The 22,134-nt window shown below is 36.7% G+C and overlaps 2 protein-coding genes across 5 annotated transcripts; one reads left to right on the top strand and one right to left on the bottom strand.

The window, feature by feature from the left end:
- Positions 1-1,334: 1,334 nt before the first annotated feature.
- Positions 1,335-7,212, top strand: LOC109861970 (zinc finger protein 2 homolog). Of its 4 annotated transcripts, XM_020441843.1 has the most exons (10): positions 1,335-1,484; positions 1,795-1,882; positions 2,086-2,196; positions 2,331-2,540; positions 2,628-2,970; positions 3,168-3,260; positions 3,559-3,645; positions 4,773-4,931; positions 5,241-5,544; positions 5,640-7,212. In XM_020441843.1, the coding sequence occupies exons 2-10, from the start codon at positions 1,814-1,816 to the stop codon at positions 5,938-5,940; spliced, it is 1,677 nt and encodes a 558-aa protein (XP_020297432.1). In that variant the 5' UTR covers positions 1,335-1,484; positions 1,795-1,813; the 3' UTR covers positions 5,941-7,212. The 4 variants fall into 4 exon arrangements, with proteins under 4 accessions (XP_020297432.1, XP_020297429.1, XP_020297433.1 ...); XM_020441840.1 differs by having other exon boundaries at positions 2,331-2,970; XM_020441844.1 differs by lacking the exon at positions 1,795-1,882 and having other exon boundaries at positions 2,331-2,970.
- Positions 7,213-14,988: 7,776 nt separating this feature from the next.
- LOC109861969 (pickpocket protein 28-like) lies at positions 14,989-19,759 on the bottom strand. The gene is made up of 12 exons (XM_020441839.1): positions 19,401-19,759; positions 19,195-19,307; positions 18,984-19,106; positions 18,628-18,831; positions 18,007-18,121; positions 17,067-17,215; positions 16,714-16,915; positions 16,184-16,454; positions 15,922-16,039; positions 15,696-15,821; positions 15,257-15,348; positions 14,989-15,200 (listed from the first exon to the last, which is right to left on the bottom strand). Exons 1-12 carry the CDS (start codon positions 19,743-19,745, stop codon positions 15,007-15,009), a joined length of 2,052 nt encoding a protein of 683 aa, XP_020297428.1. The 5' UTR covers positions 19,746-19,759; the 3' UTR covers positions 14,989-15,006.
- Between the last annotated feature and the right edge of the window lie 2,375 nt (positions 19,760-22,134).

Below are 22,134 nucleotides of genomic sequence, written 5' to 3'. Positions count from 1 at the left end.
TTGGATCATACTTTTGGAACCGATGCAGATTTTGAAGAATAGTCCTATCATAAGTGATGATCTCTCAACCGTTGAGTTGTCTGAACGCACCCAATATCTCGCTCTCAGTCGAGCAATCGCGTCGGTCGATCGGCCGTATCGACCGACGCGAGTGATCGATTCCTCGAGAACTGAAACTGTCCAAGCCTCTGACTCGTGAATACAGGGCTTTACGAATGCACTTCGCGCGCGAAACGCCCGCGCGCCAATCAGCGCGTGCATTCACGGCTGCGCCGACGTCACCGCGCAGTGACCTTGACGGACAGCAGGCGTCTGGATTCACGGTAGGCGCCCGTAAACGCTTCGGAAAGAGGCAGTATCAGGGGGCAGCGCGCGTACCGTGTCGCCCATTGTTGTATTCGTTGCATGTAATGGCCACTGCGAAGGTTCGTCTACGCGTCGACCGACATCGCGTCCCGGCTTAGCCCGTATCGAAGATAAGTGACCGAGCTTTGTACCCGGAACGTTGGGGCAAACCGCGTCGGCAATTTTGTGTCCGCCGCCGCCGCCGTTAAGGCGGACAGAGAGCGAGAGAGAACGTGCGTCCAGTGGTGAAGTGGGACGGAGGGAGAACGGGCGAGAGCGACAGAGAGAAAGCGACGTGCACGAAGAAGAGGAGCGGCGACCGCGCGCTTCTTCATATTCAACCAGCCGCCGCCGCCGCCGCCGCAACCGCGCCGCTTTCTACGCGGTCAACCATGATTTGCGCGGGCCAGCGCGGGCCCCGTTGACAAACGTGTGCGACACGAGCTCAAGAGAGCGATATTAACGAACCGCACTGTCCGCTGTGGCGCTTGGACCGCGTGCTAAAACACGGCGCGAAGCGTGCGTCGAGCGAAACGCGAGCCAGTACGAAGAGTCAAGGTGGCTCCGCGCGAGTGAACGAAGCGTGGCAAAAGAGAGCGAGGAAAAAACTATTGCGCATAGCTGATTTTTCAATAAACACCGCCGAGATCGCGCGTCGGGAGGGAAGCGTCCGTCGAAATCGAACGCCATTGATTTCTCGCGACCACGGCCCGATTCGCGCTTCGCAACGACGAGAGCGTCGCGCGCGACACAAAACAAGGGGAAGAGTCACGCGCCCCCTCTCCGCCTGCATGTCGTACGCGGATGCTGGACGACGACGTGCTGCACGTTAACTGTGTGTGCGCGCAAACTTACCGAGGAATGGATTTGGCATGTTAGCCGCGATTTTCTAAGAAATCGTCCATGTAATAAAAATCTATCTCGCGCGTCACTCGATCGTCTTCGTCGTCGTCGTCGTCGTCGTCGTTACCATCATCATCGTCGTCATCAGCGTTATAATCATCATCATCATCACCATCACCGTTTTCGTCATCGTTATCATCATCGCCGTCATCATCATCGTCATGGCAGCTAGAGGATTGTCGGTTACCGCACGGCAGCCGGATTTGTAACCCCGCGGCTTGTCGGACTTATCACACGTGAGTATGTTTATACTTCCGTCGGCGCGTGTTTTTCGCGCCGACTAAACCAAGACAAAAGTTCGAACAAACTGCGCGAGACGATTGTTGTTTAAAACTGGTCGTCTAATCTCGCATCGCATCTACTTGTCCTGTTGATCGCGCGTCCCTCCCTCATTCTCGGCGTAGCTTTTTGATCAGGGGGTTTGTCCTCCGTCGTTTTTGTAGTAAAATGTTTTCCTTGCTTCTCGCATAATTTTTGCATACTTACATTCACATATATATCAAGCCGGTAGTCTTTTACATAACGCACGCCTATTTGATTGTGCAGGGTCAAAGGCAATACATCAATGGCCCTAGAATCAAATGGCAACAACGTGGTGTGGTTGAACACAACCCGTCCTGATCAAATACAGCAGGTATGCGTCGCGTAACGATAAAGCAACTCGATGTCAAAACGAGGGAGCGTGAATAATGACCTTGTGGTCTCATTTTAGAACAATTTAGTTTGTGATTCACAATGAGAATAGTCTGCGAAATATAACAGTTAAATTTGTAATTCCTTTTTTTTTGTGTATTAGTTTTCATAGTGGTATGTCTAATGAAACTTTGTAACCAACAGAGTCAACCAATTGAACAGCCATTGAAGTGTTCCATGTTTACTCAAACGGAGCAAACTAATAGTTTCACCCAAACGGAGCAGAGTAATTCAAGTTACGGTGACCAGAGACAGGTTGGTCTATTTATTATAAAGGTTGGTTTTTTTTCTTTTTTTTTAATTTTTTTTTATATCTACCAAGTAATATATGAAACAGAAGGAACATTCACTTTTATCTCACTGTAAACTGGTGTGTTTTTGTTCTGTAGCAACCAGCAATGTTTGATCCGCAACAGATCCAACAGCAGCAGGCTGCTGCTCAGGGACAGCAATCCCAACAACAGCAGACCCAGCAGATGTACGTTACATCAGACAAGAAGGAGGACAAGTCTCAGCAGCAGCAACAGTCCACCACTGCTGAGTTCCCCTCTTCTTTCTACTACAACGTCAACATGTTGCAGAAAGTACAGACAAATGCGGTGAGCACAATTAGTGCGATCACCGATGACAAGGGTTGTTACCGTTTCGATGTGCAACCTGTCGGTTATAATACATTACTGAATCAGATGAGCATCGCTGCTGCCACCAATGCGACCTTCAAGTGCGACATTTGCGGTCTGGTGTTCGGCCACGTCAGTCTGCTTCAGCATCACAAGCGGATTCATAGTACAACGCCCAGCAATCTGCAGCAACAGCCGCAACAGATTGTGGTGCAAACGCCGACAACTGTAACCGTTGCTACCACACCGGAAAGGCCGTATACCTGTGACGTTTGTGGCGCTTGTTTCGCATTACCGGGGGAACTGAAGAGTCACAAGACCAATATGCATCAAAAACCTAAGGTGCAAATCTGTGAGGATTGTGGCAGTGAAGACCCTTGCGAACATCATCCGACTAAAGTTAAAAAGAGTATGTCTTTCTATCAATTAATTTTAGTAATTTTTAAGTATTTGTCTCACGGTCATTTAATTTCAATATAAAAGTAAAGAATTTGATTAGTAACGTGTGTATGTATATACATACATATGCTTATGTAATCGTTATCGCTGTGATAATTTCAAACTTATTTAACATAATGAAGATGTGATATTCATTCGTTTGCGCAGCCATTAAACCTGGTCATCATCCTGTGAAACGGAGGGGTGTCACTAGCGTCACCAAATGTCATAAATGCAACGGCACGGGAATAATTTTTATTGGTGAGCATTATCGGTTTTTGTTTTTTTTTTATCACTGATTGGATGTCACTTGATACCACTGATGGGCCAAAGAAAGATGTTGCTGATAAAACAAACTGTACTATTTCTTCTTTTGAAATTCCAAAGCTTTGTATTTCCGTCCTTATCTTTTGGATGTATCGATATACAGTTAGTACTGATACAGTTAGAACTTGATTTGCATGAAGTATCAGCAGCATTTTGTTCACATTTTGTCAATCATCCCATCTCTCATACGTTTCATTACTATCATGATCGTACATCGGGTGATGTATGGTAGGTAAACACGACGAAAAACTAGATTCCGGAATCAGTTCCCTTGCAAAATGTGGCGGCTGCAAGGCTACAGGCCGCATCATCATAGGAAGTAAGTCGGATATAATTACCGTCACAATATGAGATCTGTTTTGCGATTAGTATTATCTGAGTAATATCGCATTAATGAATTGAACAGTTCAAAAGTCTTTTCTCCTTTTGCGATGTGTTCGGCATTTGTATGATTTTTTAATTGTTGCTTAAATCGCGACGTAACAAAGTGACATTTTTTTGTAACTTCAAAAAATATTGAATTTTCTTGGTACAGAAATATTCAAGAGAGAGAAAAAATTTGTAGATTTATAAAGTTTTACTAAGTGTATTTTGAATGTAACCTCGAAACTTAAAAAAGATTAATTTAAACACAAATTTTCGGAAATTCAAGTTTGAAAGAGAGATGTTACTCATTCTTATATATTTAATATAATTGATTCTTATTACATTTTTTTTGTTTGCATGTATTTTTGTAGACGAAATACATTCTTTCATTATTTTTGTTTTTCTTCTCTCTTATGTAATATTTTTTGCTATGCCAGATTTTTTTTTTGTTAAACTGATTGTGATAATTTTTAGTTTGCTGTTTTTTGTTTTTTTTTTTGTTTTTTTTTTCATTTTTTTTTTCTTTTTTAGTAGAACTGTCGACATTTAAATTTAAGGATGATGGCACAGAATAAAATCTCCCCTAAGGGACAGTTTTATAAATTTAAATTATGAAATTTCGAAAGTTCTTTCTTATATGAGATGAATTATTGTTAACTTTTCATTTTTAAACTGTGATTACGGTTTTTTTACTTCATTTTGCAATATAACTTATTGTTGATTGATGATTTCATCATTTTTTCACAAAATAAATTTGTGATAAAAACAAAGCTGCAGATATTCATATTGCTCTTGTGACGTTAAAATTTTCTCATAGTGCACTAAATTTTGTAATCTGCATGATCAAATTGTTTCATATAATAATAATATATTATCACCACATTTCTTAATCGTTTTTATTATTTAATTTTGTAATTTTGTATATTCGTTATTTTCATTTCTGGTATGTATATCAAAAAAAAAAAAGAAAATGTCCATAAACTCATACTGGGTTTTTGGATTCTTCATGAATCAACTTCGAGCTTTGTAGAACTGGCCCTTTGAGGAAAACTAAAGTCTTGGTTATACTTTTAATTTCAGGTGGCAAGCAAAACAGTCAGAATCAGACGGAAAAGCCATTTCATTGTAATGTATGTGACGGCACGTTTTCTCGATATTCGTCTCTCTGGTCCCACAAAAGACTTCATTCGGGAGATAAGCCATTCAAATGCGAAGTTTGCGGCTTGGCATTCGCGAAAGGTAAGTACAAAAAATAAGTGATAATATGTAAAGAAAAATTTGGTAGAAAACAATAGTTAAATTTTTTTAACCACATCAAATAAGACTATAACAACTTAGAATAAAGTCATAAGACACAGAGAAGTAGTTGGGCAATTTTTTGTAAGAATACAGATTACAGATTGCAATTACAGATCTTTTTACCAAATTGAGGTGATTTCGAAAATTAGTTTTAGAACGTTTTGCTTCTCGAATATAAAATCCTCTCTTTATATATTGCTGTACTGTAATTATCATAAAGATAGATAAATTTGTGTTGCCTTTTTGCAGCCGCCTATTTGAAAAATCATGGACGAGTCCATACCGGCGAGAAACCCTTTAAGTGTAGTGTTTGCGGTATGCAGTTTTCGCAAAGTCCGCACTTAAAAAATCACGAGCGCATCCATTCCGGCGAACGACCTTATCAGTGCGAGGTCTGCGAGAAAACTTTCGCGAGACACTCAACGTTGTGGAATCACAGAAGAATTCACACCGGCGAGAAACCGTACAGATGTAATATCTGCGGTTCGGCTTTCAATCAAGCTACGCATCTCAAGAATCATGCGAAAGTTCATACCGGTGAAAAGCCACACAGGTAATTTTCGCGTGTTCGCAGAACGATTCGATTATTATTCAAATTGTATTTTATTTTTTCCGTGTATAAAATATTCTCTTGATACTTTGTTTTAGATGTGATATATGCGAGATCGGTTTCTCCGATCGTTTTGCGCTCAAGCGTCACCGTGCGATTCACGAGAAGTACGGTCAGACAGCACGGAGTCAGAACGCAAACAATCCAGCTAACGCACAGCAAGCCAACGCGAGCAGTCAACCGCAGCCGCAGCAGCAGCAGCAGCAGCCGCAACAGGCGCAACAGGGTCAGGTCGTGGTTGTGAACGCGACTACTCCTGTGACCGTTAGCCAGGGACAAGGCCAAGTAATGCTTGACGAAGTCTACAAGTGTCAGGTGGCCTTCCCAGAGCCTAAATGATTCAGCTAGAGAATACCTTTCAGAAACTGGTAAAGAGGTTAACTTTTTTTAACCTTTAAAAAAAAAAACAAACAAACAAACAAATATTTACAATGAAAAGCGGGATTCACGGATGGATGTATGATATAAGGAATGATAAAAAGACTCACACTCTGATGAGAGCCAAGTGAGAATCCGACGTAAAGTGACCCGAGAGAGAGTTGCATCTCTTTTTTTTTCGCGTGCGACCGCTCGGATGCTGTGAATGAATTATTACTTGGACTGTCGGTAGTTTGAATTTAGATATGCATAAAAATTTAAGGGAAACAAAAGAAATAAAAGATAGTCGGAAAGACACTTTGTGACGTTGCGCGAGTGAGGAAACAGTTTTGTGAATTATGTTCTTGGAAGAATTCGGTTCCGTATAAGATATAATTGGACGTTTCGAAAAGATCGCCAAAAAATCAACGAAATCTTTTTGCAAAAAAAACCTGTAATTGAAATACATTTGTCTTTAATTTCAATATCCAAAAGACGAGAGGGAATAAAATTATATTGCACAGCATTATTTTGTGTGCGCATTATACATTTCTTTTTTTTTTTTTTTTTTTTTTTTTTTTTTTTTTTTTTTTTTTTTCTTTTTTTCTTTTTTTTTTCAAAAGAAATACAAGGAAATGTGTTTGCATGTATAATTCTTTCTTGAATATTGCGTAATGATCGTTGATACTGGCAAATTTCACAAAGAAGAGCGTAAGAACACGAAATTAAACGAACGTCTTGCCAGCATTTCATGACACTTCATGAACGGCGTTGTGCAATAGTTACGACATTAATTCTGCGATAGATCGAGTGTACTGAGAACGATTGTAATAAGCGCAATTGCGGCAGCGTTTATTACGGCAACATAAGAAGCGTAGGTATGAGGTATCGTGGAGTTTTTTTCTTTTGTTTTTTTTCCAGCGAATTTTGAAATATAAGTGACAAGGACAAGCAAAAGAAGAAAGAACAAATTATGTTCATATGCAACGCTCGAACCTCGGCCCTTCTGATTTTCACAATATAGTTTAATTTTATATTTAAGATTGTCACTGAAGTCTTCGTATGATTTTCAAGAGGAAGATAACACTCAACCTAAAACGCAAGAATTTTTGAATGGCGCCTTGCGTATTTTGCGGAATAACGTGGCACGGAACGACATCGCGATTTGTGCGAGCTTTCTTCCGTCCAGTCATTCGGGATAAGGAAAAGCATCGCAATTACCGAAATGTTGACAACGACCATGAATAAAAAAAACGGCGGTGATGAAAAAACAGTAGCGCGCGACACTTAAAACTCGTTGAAGCTGCAATAATAAGTGGATATCGACGGGGAAAAAAGAAAACTAATCCATTTTATAATTTTTAAGATGTCGCGAGTACATAGATATGTTAGTTGATAAATAGTTGCTAGTTTGTAAACTATAGCGCAGAAAGAAACTAGAATTATATATATAATATATATATATATATATATATATTATATAAAATATACATTAATTTTTATAATCTCACTTGTTAAAGCGATTCCGCACCGTCGCTACTTTTAAGTATCAAAAAAGAAAGAATCACCCATATATGATTAGATTGTACATTTGATAGCTTCATACCATCATGATTGAAGAACTTGCGTGCTGTAATGACGTATATGTGCATATACGAGTACGTATGCATGATGTATGAATATGTGCATATACGAGTATCTGCACATATAGAAATATAATCATAAGTATATAATTATTATACATCGCTTTTCGAATATGATTTGGATACCCTCTCACGAGAAACACCGATAAATCACGCGTACGATTTTCTATTATTATTAGTTATTTTTTAATTATTTGCGTACTTCTGTTTCCGAATCTTATTATTCGTTAAACAAGTTATTTGTCTCTTCTTCTTGTGTGACTTTAGAAAGATAATTTATAATATAGAAGAGGAATGTGTGGAAAAAGCAAGAAAATACAGTTTTTTCGGAGGGTGTCCGAAATTGATCCTTCATCTGAATTTGTTTATATTATATATCCATTCGCGCGCAAAGTATTACGAGACATGTCAGTCAAAATCGATTGTCATTTTGTCTTTTTTTTTTTGTTTTTCATATATATTCAAAAATCAGAGAATAATTCTCTGTTTTTTATTGATTAACTTATAAAATAAAGGTATGCAATATATAATTTTACTTTTACATAATTAAATAACATACCTGTTACAGTATTTTTTTTTGATTAGAGTAAAAACAAAACTCAGCTGAATTTTTCCTATTCTCGTTTACGGTCTCTCACGGTTGAGATTAGAATAGAATTCGTCTAAGTTGTGACTCGACAGTTGCAACGCGTCACATCACCATTACGTTTACATTTTATTTGAGTGTGAAACAAACGGCAAATAGTTTTTTACAATATAGCGCTGAGATAAGCTATAACAAGTATAAAAAAAAAATGAGATGATACGTGTATTCGAGAAACTTGAATCAACGAGTCACAGATTAGACCTACATATTTAAGTTAAAATAATAACTTTATAGCTCGGCACGTAACGCGCAGCATCTTGAGTTTTTAAATATCGGATCAGCACGTTTCGTTCTCTCCTTCTATTGTGTGAAGTCCATGAAGAAATCCATTTTCCGAGTAAAATCAACCGATAAATCCTAATCGACGAATCTTCCGTTTTCATTATATAATAACGAAGAGAGATGTAAAAGAGAATAAAGATAATCTTCGATATAAATGATATTTTGCTAAGAAGCAGCACATATCTGTGAATCTGTTTCTTGACATTCTGTCATTTTTAGAAAGAACCCAATCCTAAATAGATAGTTTTTCTATGTTAAAGCAAGAATGTTATTTTCAGTATTCCGTATTTATATATATGTATATAAACGAGTCAACGCTTGAGAAACGTAAAGAGAGTATTGTTACAATCATCACGCGATTTTGAATGATTGTACATTGAACAAAAATCAAATTAATTTATAATTCTTTCTTTAACGCGCCTTTCCTGAATGAATCAGCTGAATGCTAATGAACAAGAATACTTTGCGTGTATTTCTGTATAACTAAAAAAAAAAAGCCTCAGTTCCGTGTCTCATTCATTCGGTGTATGCTCACTTTTTCACAAATATCATTTTAACGACTTTAGAATAATAACGTATATAGGGTGACAATAAAGTGTCTTTCGTATATTTGACACAATCGCATCTTTGCATTGTCTCGTAAAATACAAGTTGCGGTATCGTCATACAGTACATTTATTCATATATTCTATTTATTCATATATTCAAGGTGATCTTTCGAAATACGTGTTTCTCGCGGTTTTATCGCGTTATGGAGAATCGAGAAAAATTCTTAATCACTCCTGTACGTAACGGGCACTTTATATCCAGTACACATTTTTTAAAAACTGACATTTTCAAAATCAAATCAAAGAAGGGCTTTAATTAACCATCGCGACTTAATATCGTGTACTCGATGATACAAAAAAAGAAAATAAAAAAACTAAAAACTATATATATATATATATATATATATTATATTGTTTTTAAAAAATATATATATATGTGTATGTGTGTGTGTATATATATATATATATGTATATATGTATATATACATGTACATGTACATGTTTGTATATGTACTTTTTTATCGCGATAAAATACGAACTTTCCTCTTGACGCAATTCTCTCTTATTAATTGATCTCTCGCGAAGCATATTTTTGGGAAGAGTCTATTTTGATTACACAATCTCACTATCTTTATCGAAACTGTGATGTGACGGTAAAATTTGAAATAGCGCGTGCGGCATTATCAAGCATCCTCATCAAAAGCAACTCGACAAATACTTCCTAAAAAACGGTTTTTTACCGAGCAAAACGCTGTATTAACAAGTGCGAGTTTTTTTTTTCAGGAATACTTTTGTACACTTATACTCCCTTTCTCGCTCTGTGTCAATCAGCTCCTACAATGATGAATCTAATCGAAGAGAATTGAACAATATATATATCGGATGAAGAAATAAGCGAATGTAATTACAAATGTGTTAAGCGTACGAGTAATTCTTAAATAGGTTGTTGAGAATTGCTGCGTCAGATGCGGCGCTATCTTGAAGTTATCATAGTTTTTATTTATTTATTTATTTTTCTTTTTTGCGCGATTATTGCTACTCGCACGCATATACGCATAAAATATTTTTATAAAAAAAATTCGGTTTTTAAAAAAACATGCATGTTGTGTTTATTTAAAAAAATTAGCAAAATAACTAAAGAAAGCGAATTTTTGGAGCGGTGCGTCTCCTCGCGGCAATTCCGCATCTCAAGTTGTAATATTTCATAGAAACCTGGAGCTTCCGTTTGAATCAAAATCAGTCTGGGAGCGTCTTCCTTAAATCTTACGCGCGAGTTGCGCGCATTCTCATTTGTCAGGTCTTAGTGAGTCCATATTTGAGTGCAAAAAAACACTTTATAAAGAAACACTTTCGCGAGCGAACACACTCGCGAGTTCGAGTTTTGCCATCATCAAGGGTCGAGGTTTCGGGGTTGATAGATCACGAGAATCGAAATCGTCTGTCGAGAGAAGAGGATTTACTTGCATTCCCAGAATACCTTGTGTAAAGTACGCAAAAACAAAAATAATCCCCCGAAGTCTCTTCAACCGTTCGACCCTTTCGACGCAACAAAAACATTTTGAAAAAGGCCTGTGGGAAAAAGAAAGCTGTTTTTTGCGCACTGTAATTTTTATATTTACTCGAAGTAGTAATAACGTGCATCCATAACGTCGAATTTGTATAACTCCGTTTTTACACTATTTTTAATTATACTGTCTCTTTTTTAATTGTATTATACCGCATCTATTAACGAAGATAATTTTGGCGATTATATACTTATTATATATACGTGGACGAAAAAAAAAACTATTATACTGCGTGCGGATTTATTTGTCACATCTCGTCGAATTGAATTTTTACAAACAATAATTATTATGTGGACACGGTATATGGAGGACACGATATCGTAGCGAGTTTTGATAAAATAAATCACGTTCCTATATAAAAAAAAACAATCTGTTCTTTGTCGTAACGATTGAGTGTATTGTAAAGAGAACGATACGCTTTTGGGACATCGTTACTTGCTGAGAGTGAATCAAGTACAAGAGAATTTTCTAATGGCCTCGTGTAACGTAAGGGAAACGTAAGGGAAACAAAAAGAAAAACTTAATTCGTTTTTGCAAGATTTTGCAATTTTCTGAGGCGATCTGTTGGAATCACGTTATCACGCGAGTACGCGTAGGATTTGACACGTTGATCACTCGCGAGAGATATTTTGATAACGAATCCGTTTGTTTATATTGTAAGATGTATAATTGTCACGTTAATTTCTTGTTTTTTTTTTTTTTTTTTTTTTTTTTTTTTGCGCGCGCGCGCGTCTATGAGCGAAATAAAAAGAGAGAGGAAACGAGTTGTTAGTTTTGTTGGAATGCCATTATTATTATCATGATGACTGGCCTACGGTATTCTTATGTACCACTGTGTTAAATCCGGCGACGATGCGCCGGATGCACACATCTTGTTTTGAACCGCTTCTCGGATCGGATTATCCAATTTCGACCGCTTTGTGTATCATGTGAGATGATGTACGAAAAAGCGTTTATTTGTATACTGCGTTAATTTCATGTAAGTTTCAATCATTCTTTCTCATTATCATCCATGTGCGTCTCGTCATCTCGATTTCTCTTTTTCGATATTTGGTGTGTTCCCCTACGAAGTTAAGTTATTTAATTGCGGATATGTTCACAAAAAAAATTAACGTTGCTTTTCCTTCTTGTTAAAAGTTTGTGTTTCATTTAATTGCAAGCGCGAGCGGAACTTAGTGGACTTACTTCTTATTAACTGAACAAAAAAATTACTCCAAGGATTGGTAATATATAAAATGGATATCTTTATCAAAATATAGTAATTTTTTCTAGTTTCAAAAAACAAAAAATCGAATAAAAATTGATCGACATTGATGAAAGCTGATGTGTTTTCTTTTTCTCTTAAAGAAAAAGTAAAAGAATCCGAATAAAAAAATTCTAGGTAATAAAAGAATCAACTGCTCTAATTACGAGACCGTCGGCGTCACTGAGAAATTTATCCGTGTATCTTTTATACATATGCGAAGGAAAAGAAGAGAAGATGTAAGAGCAGAGGATGTCACTTTAGATTAGTGTGCTGTCAATATTAAAAAAAAAAAAAAAAAANAAAAAAAAAAACTAGAACGATAATTTTATTGAATGTAACGTGTATCATACTTGGCTATCGCCTAGATAACGAGCAAAAATCGTACTGATTAAAAAAAAGGAAAACAACTAGCGCACGATTATATCAGATCTTAGATAATAATAATAAATGATGTCCCAACGGACATTTTCATTTTTGAAAACTCTTGGATAAACTTTATTTTTTCTTCGTTGTGTGTGCGAGCGCGCGTGTGTGTGGTGCATGTTGTGGTGTTGTGTCAGTTGAACGTACATGCGTGCATGCGTACATACGTACGTACGTACGTGTGTGCGTGTGTGAGCGAGCCAAGAACAAAAAACACATAATTGTTATTTTATATATACAATTGATTATGGAAAAAAAAGATAAAACTTTGTAGATTTTTGAGAGATTGCAAAAAAAAACAATAACCGAAGTAAGTTCACTTCACCACCACAAACCTGATTTCATCGAATACATATATATTGACAAATTGTGAATTATATCAATTGATTTTACAAACTTTTTAATAAGGCGCGAGTTCTCTCTCTCTATCTCTCTCTATCTCTATCTCTCTCTTTTAGCAAAAAGAGCATATCGAACGATATGCTATTTACCCTTTTTAAACGGTAATTTTTATAATAGATATACATAATAAGCTTTAAATAAATTTTTATTAAAGCCGGTTTTTAAACTAATTTTTTAACATTATTTTTATAACCTCTTGTAAAATTTTGTTGGACAAATTATATGTACTTACTATGTACATATTATATATATAAAGAAAGTGGTTTTTTTTATGAATTTAAGAGTCAACTCTTTTCATCACATATATCTCTGTTCAAATTGCCAGATTTAAATGATCAAAATTCCACGTAAAACAAATTTATCTTTTTAAACATAAATATTAAACAAAATAAATATTAATCTGGGACTCCAATTTTCCACGGCTTTGTTCTATTCTATATTGATGAAATTTAAGTTTGATTTAATCTCAAAATAAAATCAATATCAGTTAACGGCAATCGATCGATTAACTTAACCGAAGTGACCGATCGCGATCAACGATTAAATGGTAGAGTTGACTGAAGTTGGTTGATCTGAAGCCAGTTTTTTTTATGTCGATAGTAATTAGAGAAAAAATCTATAGAGTTGAGCCAACCAACTCCAATTAATTTAATCGACAGACTAAACTTTAACCGATTGTTTAGTTCGGCTGATTAAATGTGACTGATCTCTTTTATCTCTCTCTCTCTCTCTCTTTCTCTTTCAACTTCGACAAAGTAATCCGCCGATCAAATTAAACCGTATGATACGCGCGTGATGAAAACCTGATTCAAATCTTGAAATCGAGAGTCGAGAATCTCAGGTACGCGTACATCTATAGTTATCTGACGTGATAGCAGCCGATTTGGTCACGCGCGTGAATGTACGTGAAATTAACCATTTTACAGCCGTCATGATGTCGCGTCGTGAGCGTAGGCTTGTGTGCATGCGACAAGATCCCGTGTCCCGTGTTACGGACTGTTACGGACAGGATCACCGCTGTTGTCACAAGATCATCGACACGATGTCAATCTCAATACCGTCGTCCGATTGTCCCTGAGAATCGCACGGTGGAGAATTTGGAAAATTTGAAGGTAAGCGAAACGGGGAAATGTGTAAAAACTCATCCGCCGCCAAGGAGAAAGACGCGCAGACGTTTAATGTAAACTGTTACAAACTCTCGGGTTTGGTGCACATCTGACTTTTGCTGCCGTTTTTTTAACCGAGTGACAGTTGCTGCTGCAGGTGCGAATCGACGGAAAGTTGCATAGTTTTTCCTCGATACAGCGAAATATGTTGTTGTTTTATTCCGCGATTTTTATTAACCGCGATCGTACATATGGATATCGCATATATACGATTGCATGGTGTGTCGCATTTGAATTAATTACTCCAGCGAACATCTGTTTCTGCGTGTGTCATAGTCACGCGAAAGTAATTCTTACATCACGAAGTTTACATGCTCATTGATACATATTAGGAACTACTAGATACGTGATTGTCATATGTACACATCATGGCGGATTTTTTTCCGGTACCTTTTAAAAACGGTGCTCTCGCGATGATACCTTATGTCAAATCAATACGCATACATGTACGCTAGATCTCAATTCACGTTACTCGCGCGAAGTTACTCTAATAATGTCTAAAAATATCTTGCACAATTGCAACTTCGCATGAATAAGCGCTAATGGAACTTGGTGTACATACATATGTATATGTGGTTTTGCGTTAACCTTCATTCTTGTGAGAGAGAAAAAGTGAAACAAACCAGCATCAACATTACATAAAAAGATTTCGGCATGGAGTTTAAAGAGATCACTTTGGAGTTTAAAGAGATCACTAACACTAGATTTACCAGACCGGTCATTTTGACTGGTCGTGCAATTTCAAATTCAAAATTCCTACTGCATGTACAACATTTGCTTTCCGAAATGATGTTATGACTTTTGTAGCTATAAGTAGAGAATACATTTTATGAACTTAATGTTACTTTATATATATGTTCGTAACAAATATATTTTTTCTATTTTTTAATAGGTATATTTCAATAGCTGGTATATCTAGTGTTAAGAATTTATTAAAATTATTATTACCTTTGATAAACCACCACTCTTTTTGAGGCGTGTGGAATAAGACTTATTGAAACAACAAAAACAATTTATCCTTGTGTGTGGGGTTTGGTTTAGTTAATAAAAACACATTGCGCCTTTTATAAGGATATATTCTATGACATTTCACATGTGCTAAAAATTTTATATTTACATCACGAGTTTCAGTTGGTGAAAGGGTAGATCACTTTTTTACTATCGTCCGGTAAGTGTGTCTTGTGATGTGCAGTAAACTTATGGGGTTTTCGACGAGCGTTGTACCAGCGAGACACCAGTCTTATAGTTAAAAAGTACACGATTTCCATGACCGAGAGAAAGCTGAAGCCCATGAAGAGACCCAGCAAGCCACCAGTACTCGCTGTAAATTTGTATTTATGATTCTTTTCCAGACGTCGAGTCGGATAATGTACTCACATAGAAAGTCGATAAATCCAAAGAGCTCGTTCTTCACGTACTTTGTGAATTGGGAATCCACAAAAAACAAATGCACCACTGCTATATTTTTTCTGCGGAAAAATTTCGAGCGTTAGAGAAGCACATACATACAATACTTCAAAGAAAAAACCATTTGATACAATCCTCTCTCTCGAGAACACCTTGTATCTGATATTTGATGCTTTCGCAGTGTGTAGTATCAACATACAAAGATGTTTTTTCGGGTTTGAATCGCGTTAGTGTCATTTTTATACCTTATAAAAAAAGTAAAAATGACACTAACGCGGTTCAAACACGAAAAAACATCTTTGTATGTTAACACCTTGTATCTTGCAGAATCAGCTGCAAGTTCTCTTTCTTCGCTTAAAAATAATTAACGCTACAGTTAATATCATTATTAAGTATCGATTTTAATTACGTGAAATACTTCAGATCCTTCTTCACGTATCTTTTTTCAGTATTGAAAGACGATAACAGTTTGTTCTGCGAAAGCTCTAGTCTGTAATTGATCTCGTAGCAGCCAGGCCAGCAGTTACAACTCGGTCTGCGACATAAATAAAAGCTCGTGAACATTTTGTTCTCTTATCAAAAAAAAAAGAAAAAAAAATGGATGAATTCTGATTTAAAAAAAAGACGAAACTTACATTGTGACATTCAACGGATTTCCTTCCGTTTCGTCGTAGAGTTTATTTTCCATCGTGCGTCTGGCAAGCTTGGCGCACTGTTCGTCCTTCTTGCTGCAAATTGGCGTATTCTTCGATTCTGTAAACAGAAACAGCAAATACATAGTAAATATTGCAAAAATAAATCTACTCTTTCTTGATTCACGTAATCAATCAGTGTCAATGGTTGTTATCGTGTGTATTTATCAAACTATTATCGCAAATTTGGACTAATGACAATTACTTGGCATGTAATACTGCACGCAGTGGCACATCTGCTGCGTGAAATTCGCCTCGCACTCCAAGATACAGTTCCGTTGCGTGTACGTGCGGTAGTAACGCAGCTTCCTCTCAGCCGAGAAAAAGCACTTCCGTTTCCTCTGCGGTATGGACACTATTGTCGGATTGGCGGTCGATATCCGTGGTCTTATGATCACCCGGGTCTCCTCACCCGGGGTAATCGCGAACGAAAAATCGGCGATCTTCGGTGTCTCGACGGGACTGTGAAGCAACATCTGCGGAACCAACCCTCGACCGTTTAATATGTAAATTGTTATAAAAAGTAAATTCGCATCGTTTTATGAAAAATTTCAAATCCATTTGATACATCTGAAATACTTTTGTGAAATTAAATCAATTTTAACACGAGAAAAGTACATTATTCACAATTGATTGTTGCTTTTCCTAGACGCTGATAGAAACATTGTGTAAAACATTTGTTTGCTATAAAATTGGGATGTGAGAAAAAAATGGAAAAAGATTTTTGTAACGCACTTTGAAGCCTGCGCCAGCGGTCGTCGAGCAATAATACTCGTTCACGTCTACGTCGAGAACCAAAGTCAAACCGTAATAGAGACCAGCGCCGTACGGTCGCCACGGTACGACATCCGGCATCATGCTCGATGTATATCCTTTTTCAGCGTTCCAATCGACGCTTTCTGATGGATAAGATATATTCAATATCGGCCAATCGCGTCTGAAATATATCGTTTAACATAAAACGTAAATGCAAAGTTCTCCTCAGCGGTTGAAAGCTGATCATTTGATTGTAAAAATACAACAAAATTCATTTCTCGTATTTTTACTATACTTTTGAATTAACGAAGAGATTTTTTTTTGTTACTTACGCGTTATAGAAGAGATACTTTTTGTCCACCGCGTTGAAATTGCAGCACATGCCCTCGTCGGTCAGAGTAGGATTAAAAATCTTTTCGCAGTCGGTCTGGTTCCCGTGCCAAACGCAATAATATAACATATCTGTGCACGGTTGAGATACCTGAACAAAATGACGCATAAAAAAAAACTAGAATGAAACTGTTCGAGATAAAATAATCTCAATCGTCCAAACAAGCGTTTAAGTTTACTGTCTATGATCAAAAATATTAATTATGTATTTCTTCACTTACCCTGATAGGAAACCGTTTACAAAATTATGTGACGAAATCTTGCACTAAAATTGTAATTTGCAATTATACAGACATATTTTAGGAAATAGATGTAAAAACATTGATCTTTTCTGAAATATTTGTAGTTGTTTGTAAAATTGCTTTTCAAATATTATTTCGGCAAAAGAATAACGATATGGCGAATTATCCTAGCAGTATATTTGCAAAATTAATTTCACAAAGAAATTGTCCAATAATTGAGAAAAGAAATTCAGCTATGTGATGTTTAAAATATGTAGAAATATGATTGCACATGAAGAAATGCAAGAAATCGTCGTCACTCATGATGTCATATTTGTGCAATATTTTCACAATTTGTCTATTGGAGGTATATATACTGTGGAAGTGCATAACGACTTTTTCGCAATTTTTGACAAATATTATTTACAAAATTTTATTTCGACAAAACTGTCGAAATAAAATTTTCGCCATGGTGCGTTATGGCGAATCATCTTAGTGCAATCATTGCAAAATCGTCGCCATTCATGATGCCATTTTTGTGCAATATTTTCACAAATGTGCCTATTAGGGTAGTTTACTAAACAAATCTAGGTACATTACATGTGCAGCTTATTATATGTTAGCTTAGTAAGACAGTTTTAATTTAATTCGAAGTAATTACATTGAGCATGAACTGGAACACCGCGTCCCATTCGATAGCCTCTTGCTCTTCGTAAGTTATGTTATTTTCCGTGTTGCAGACGTCTTCCATCAACAATTTTTCCCGCATATCGGATCTAGTTTAAGAAATCACAGAATACGCGAAAAATATATATACAGGGTGTCCCATAATTGTCGTCTAACCGCTCATAGGTAGATAGAAGGGGTTATTCTAAGACAAAAAGTTCTATACTACTTTGCAAGATTCGCAATAATTAACAAAATATTAATTAATAAAGATCCGCTAATTAGCGTGCATCCAGCGTAAGGACAGCCCAGTCTGTCGCGCCGTAGCGCCTGGTGTGCGTGAGCGCTCCGCGCGGTTCACTGACGTGCGCCCGGCTAAAGATCGGCGCTGATTGGCTTGATTTATTCAATAATTACTCCTTTATTATATGTAATAGAAAAAAATGGTTCAGGACTTTTCGACTCAGTTTTATTCCTTCTACCTGCCTACGAGAGATTTTACACTAATTGTCGGACATATATATGTATACATATGAGTAATTAATTTTATTCACTCTTCTGTTTTATTTAGAATCAACTGTTCCTAATGTTAATTATGTACAAAGAGAGTCTTTACCCACGCTCGATTCGCATCGCTTCGGTCTTCCTGACTTTGTTCATATTGCATATTGTTACGGACGGAAATGGAAATTCATTAAGAGCTATCGGTTCGGGACTCAGAGAAATAATAATCGGAGCTCCGTGCCACTTGTCGTAAAGGTAACAGCTATAATATATCGCCGTTGCCAGCACGGTGATGAACGATATTATCCAAAATATTCTGCAAAAATGCATTTTTGATGTGTCAAATGTCGATTTTTAAAATGTCTCGAAAGATATCCAATTATTTTGTGATTTTAAACAGTCGTCGAAATATTGAAAACATCTTTCTATCAGGTGTTTTATACCCTTGCGTACGAATTTATTATATACCTTTCCACGAGCGACAACTCCGAGTCACCGACATAACGCAATCCGTGAAGACTGGTGTTCGCGCAGTACTGCCGAAGCAAGTTGTAAAATTCGTTGACTACTTGAGGTTTCTTCTTTTTCAGTCTATAAAAAAAAAAAAAAAGGAAAACCAATAAATATGTAGATATGAATCAGTAGACATTTAAGATGCGAGAAATTTGCCGGTTTTTACCTCTCGACTTTCTCATTCTCGTGATCGCTGTCTCTGTTTGGATTTAGTTCTTTCTTTGGAAACAAATTGTTATACCTCGATCTTAGAACAAAATCTTGCGATTTGTACATACCCTAAACACGTTTTTGCTCGTTGAAAAATGCTTGAAGATAATTTCTTCGCGAGAAGATGATTTTCCATTTAAAAAAAATGTTAAAAAATCGTACCTTTGTGTTATCGCGGGACACAAATCCCTCCAATCGCTGAAGCGGCCTGTACGGATTTTGCAGGTGCACCGTATTGATGGAATACGGCAAAACGGGATTGGCGATCTTCAGATAATCAAACGATGGCGGTTTGTCGCTGGTGTTGTAGTAATTTTCGTTGGCAACGTCGACGGTGTTGCGGTCGTAGGATCGCGTCGGCATCGCGTCTGTCTCATTGATTCTCAAATGAGAAAGATCGACCGTTCTGCCGTTGTTCGCGATAACGTGCGTCAATATTCGCGCATCGTTCCACGGATTGAAATTCGATTTCGTTTTACCGCGCTCCCGCAACGATAAATCCTCCATCTCTCGCGATCATTGCCAATCCACCGCGATTATAGCCGCGTTTGTTTGTCAATTATATTTCTTACTTATGCAAATGTTTTCGTGTCAAGTTCAAGCAAAATTATCAATTGCTCGCACACCAGCGCAATTGTTTTATTTTTATCTCGATAAAACATTCGAGTCTATTTCATTATTTAACAAAAAAAAACTAATAAAAATTATATTCTTTTATGGCTATTGCCTTGATGAAATAGCTTGTTGCAAAACAATCCCCCGCGAATGTTTTCTCTAATTGTAATTGAACGGTACCCTCTGTCTGTGACAAGTATTAATTTTTTATTTCATGACTCGTGATGTTGAGTCGCCTGCGAGTTTTGTCAGACAACATCGTTGTCTGATTAAAAAGATACGACCTTGTCGCACACAGGACTTTTACAAACTGTATTTCCTAGGACGGCTGACAGTTGACTGAAGCGTAACAATAGCGGCGAGCACCTTACCAACTTCGGCGATTACGACGACGCTTTTACATCGCTTTTAGCTCTTACACGTTGCTCATATACGCGCGCGTGCGTCCTCGATCTTTCATAGATAAATGGACGTTTATTGTTCCAATGTTTTTTCACACTAACAAGACGTTGTGATATGGTCGCAAATTGACGTTGTCATGGAAAGATTCCACACATTGTTCCTTTTTATTTTTACTCTTCTGGAGAATTTTTGATCTTAAGAAATTGGCATTTCTTTTCAAAAAACCAAAAACGAAATGAGATAAAAAAAAGAATACAGAAGTAAAAGTTAAACATAACTTTTGTGTTTACTAAAAGATATTTGTTAATAAAGTCTTATTAAACAAATATTAATAAAAAGAGATATCTCGTTGTCAATAATTATTGCTTATAGTTTTATCTAAATTTAACTTTGAACTATCCGTGTACGTGTTATTAGTAAAAAAAATTGTCAGAACTAATTTTATTTTCAAAAAAAAATTATTTCGTTAAATATATGTGTATGTCTATATATATATTTAAACACATTCTCTGCACAACATCCTGCAAAACGGCTCAAACAACCCGAATTTAATTCATTCATTAATTTTATTTTCTTTTAAACGGTAAATGTTACTTTTATTGACGTGAGAAGAACGACGTTACAAACGTTAAGTCATAGTTACACGCGTTAGGGCATCCGCACAAACTCTTTCTTACGCGTTGCGTTACGTTAAGTACTAGTTTGTGCGTTGAATAAAGTTCAAGTTTACATACAAATCTAAGTTTATGACTAGTAATTAACGTTATGTTACGTTAAATATTAGTTTGTTCGTTGAATGACGTTCAAGTTTACGTACAAATCTAAGTTCACAGCCAACTTAACGTAATGTAACGTGTTAAGAAAGAGTTTGTGCGGAGGCCCTTAACACTAGATATACCAGCTATTGAAATATACCTATTAAAAAATAGAAAAAATATATTTGTTACGAATATATATATAAAGTAACATTAAGTTCATAAAATGTATTCTCTACTTATAGCTACAAAAGTCATAACATCATTTCGAAAAGCAAATGTTACATGCAGTAGGAATTTTGAATTGAAATTGCACGACCAGTCAAAATGACTGGTCTGGTAAATCTAGTGTTAAGCCATAGCCATAAAATAACGTGCGATCGCGGCTTATCTGACGAATATGCGATTTTTTTTGCGTGCGCTGAATATTTTGTTCATGATATAAAACAGAGCGACACGTTTTCCTCGATACTTCGAACAATGCAACCAAATTGTCTATTTGTATAATTGTGTTTCGAATCGTCTTCAATGTTACGGCCACGTAGTTCACAAACGCGGCATAAATAAAATAAACGAGGACGGTGTATTTGTGGAGAAACATCGTTCGAGGAAAATGAAACATCAAGTGGACATTACCGTTTATTTGATCGGCGATATCTCGAACGCGAATCGCATGTTAAACGATCACGCGAAAAACCACCCTGTGTTTTCGTCCCTTAACTGGCACTTTGTTCGAAAGGCGATTGCAAGATGCAAGTTGTGGCATTCCCAGACGTTACTTACAAAGCTCGAGTAAATAAAATTTATCATTGTTACAATTATAATCGTATTTATAATCGACGCGCATCGGGAGCCGTATGATATCACTGGGTGCAAAAGCAAAAGATGAATTGATGGGCGCATGTTAGAGCGCGTGTCGATTATGCGATTACGAACTGCTGTATGTATACATTTTAAACTTCGCGTGTAACAACGAAGAGAACACATAGCGCGTTATTTTCTTTATTCGATTACTATCTTTGAGTAAAGATGACATTAGTAAAAGCGTAAATAAGCACTACTTTACGCGTCTATGCAGCAACGTGAATTTTTTTCACTCTGCATTGTTCTCTCTTCGATGAGAG

Source organism: Pseudomyrmex gracilis, unplaced genomic scaffold (assembly GCF_002006095.1).
Source record: "Pseudomyrmex gracilis isolate BER0280 unplaced genomic scaffold, ASM200609v1 scaffold_1213, whole genome shotgun sequence".
NCBI classification, from domain to species: Eukaryota; Metazoa; Arthropoda; class Insecta; order Hymenoptera; family Formicidae; genus Pseudomyrmex; species Pseudomyrmex gracilis.
The sequence above is the reverse complement of the archived record's forward strand: the minus strand, read 5'-3'. Positions and strand labels throughout refer to the sequence as shown.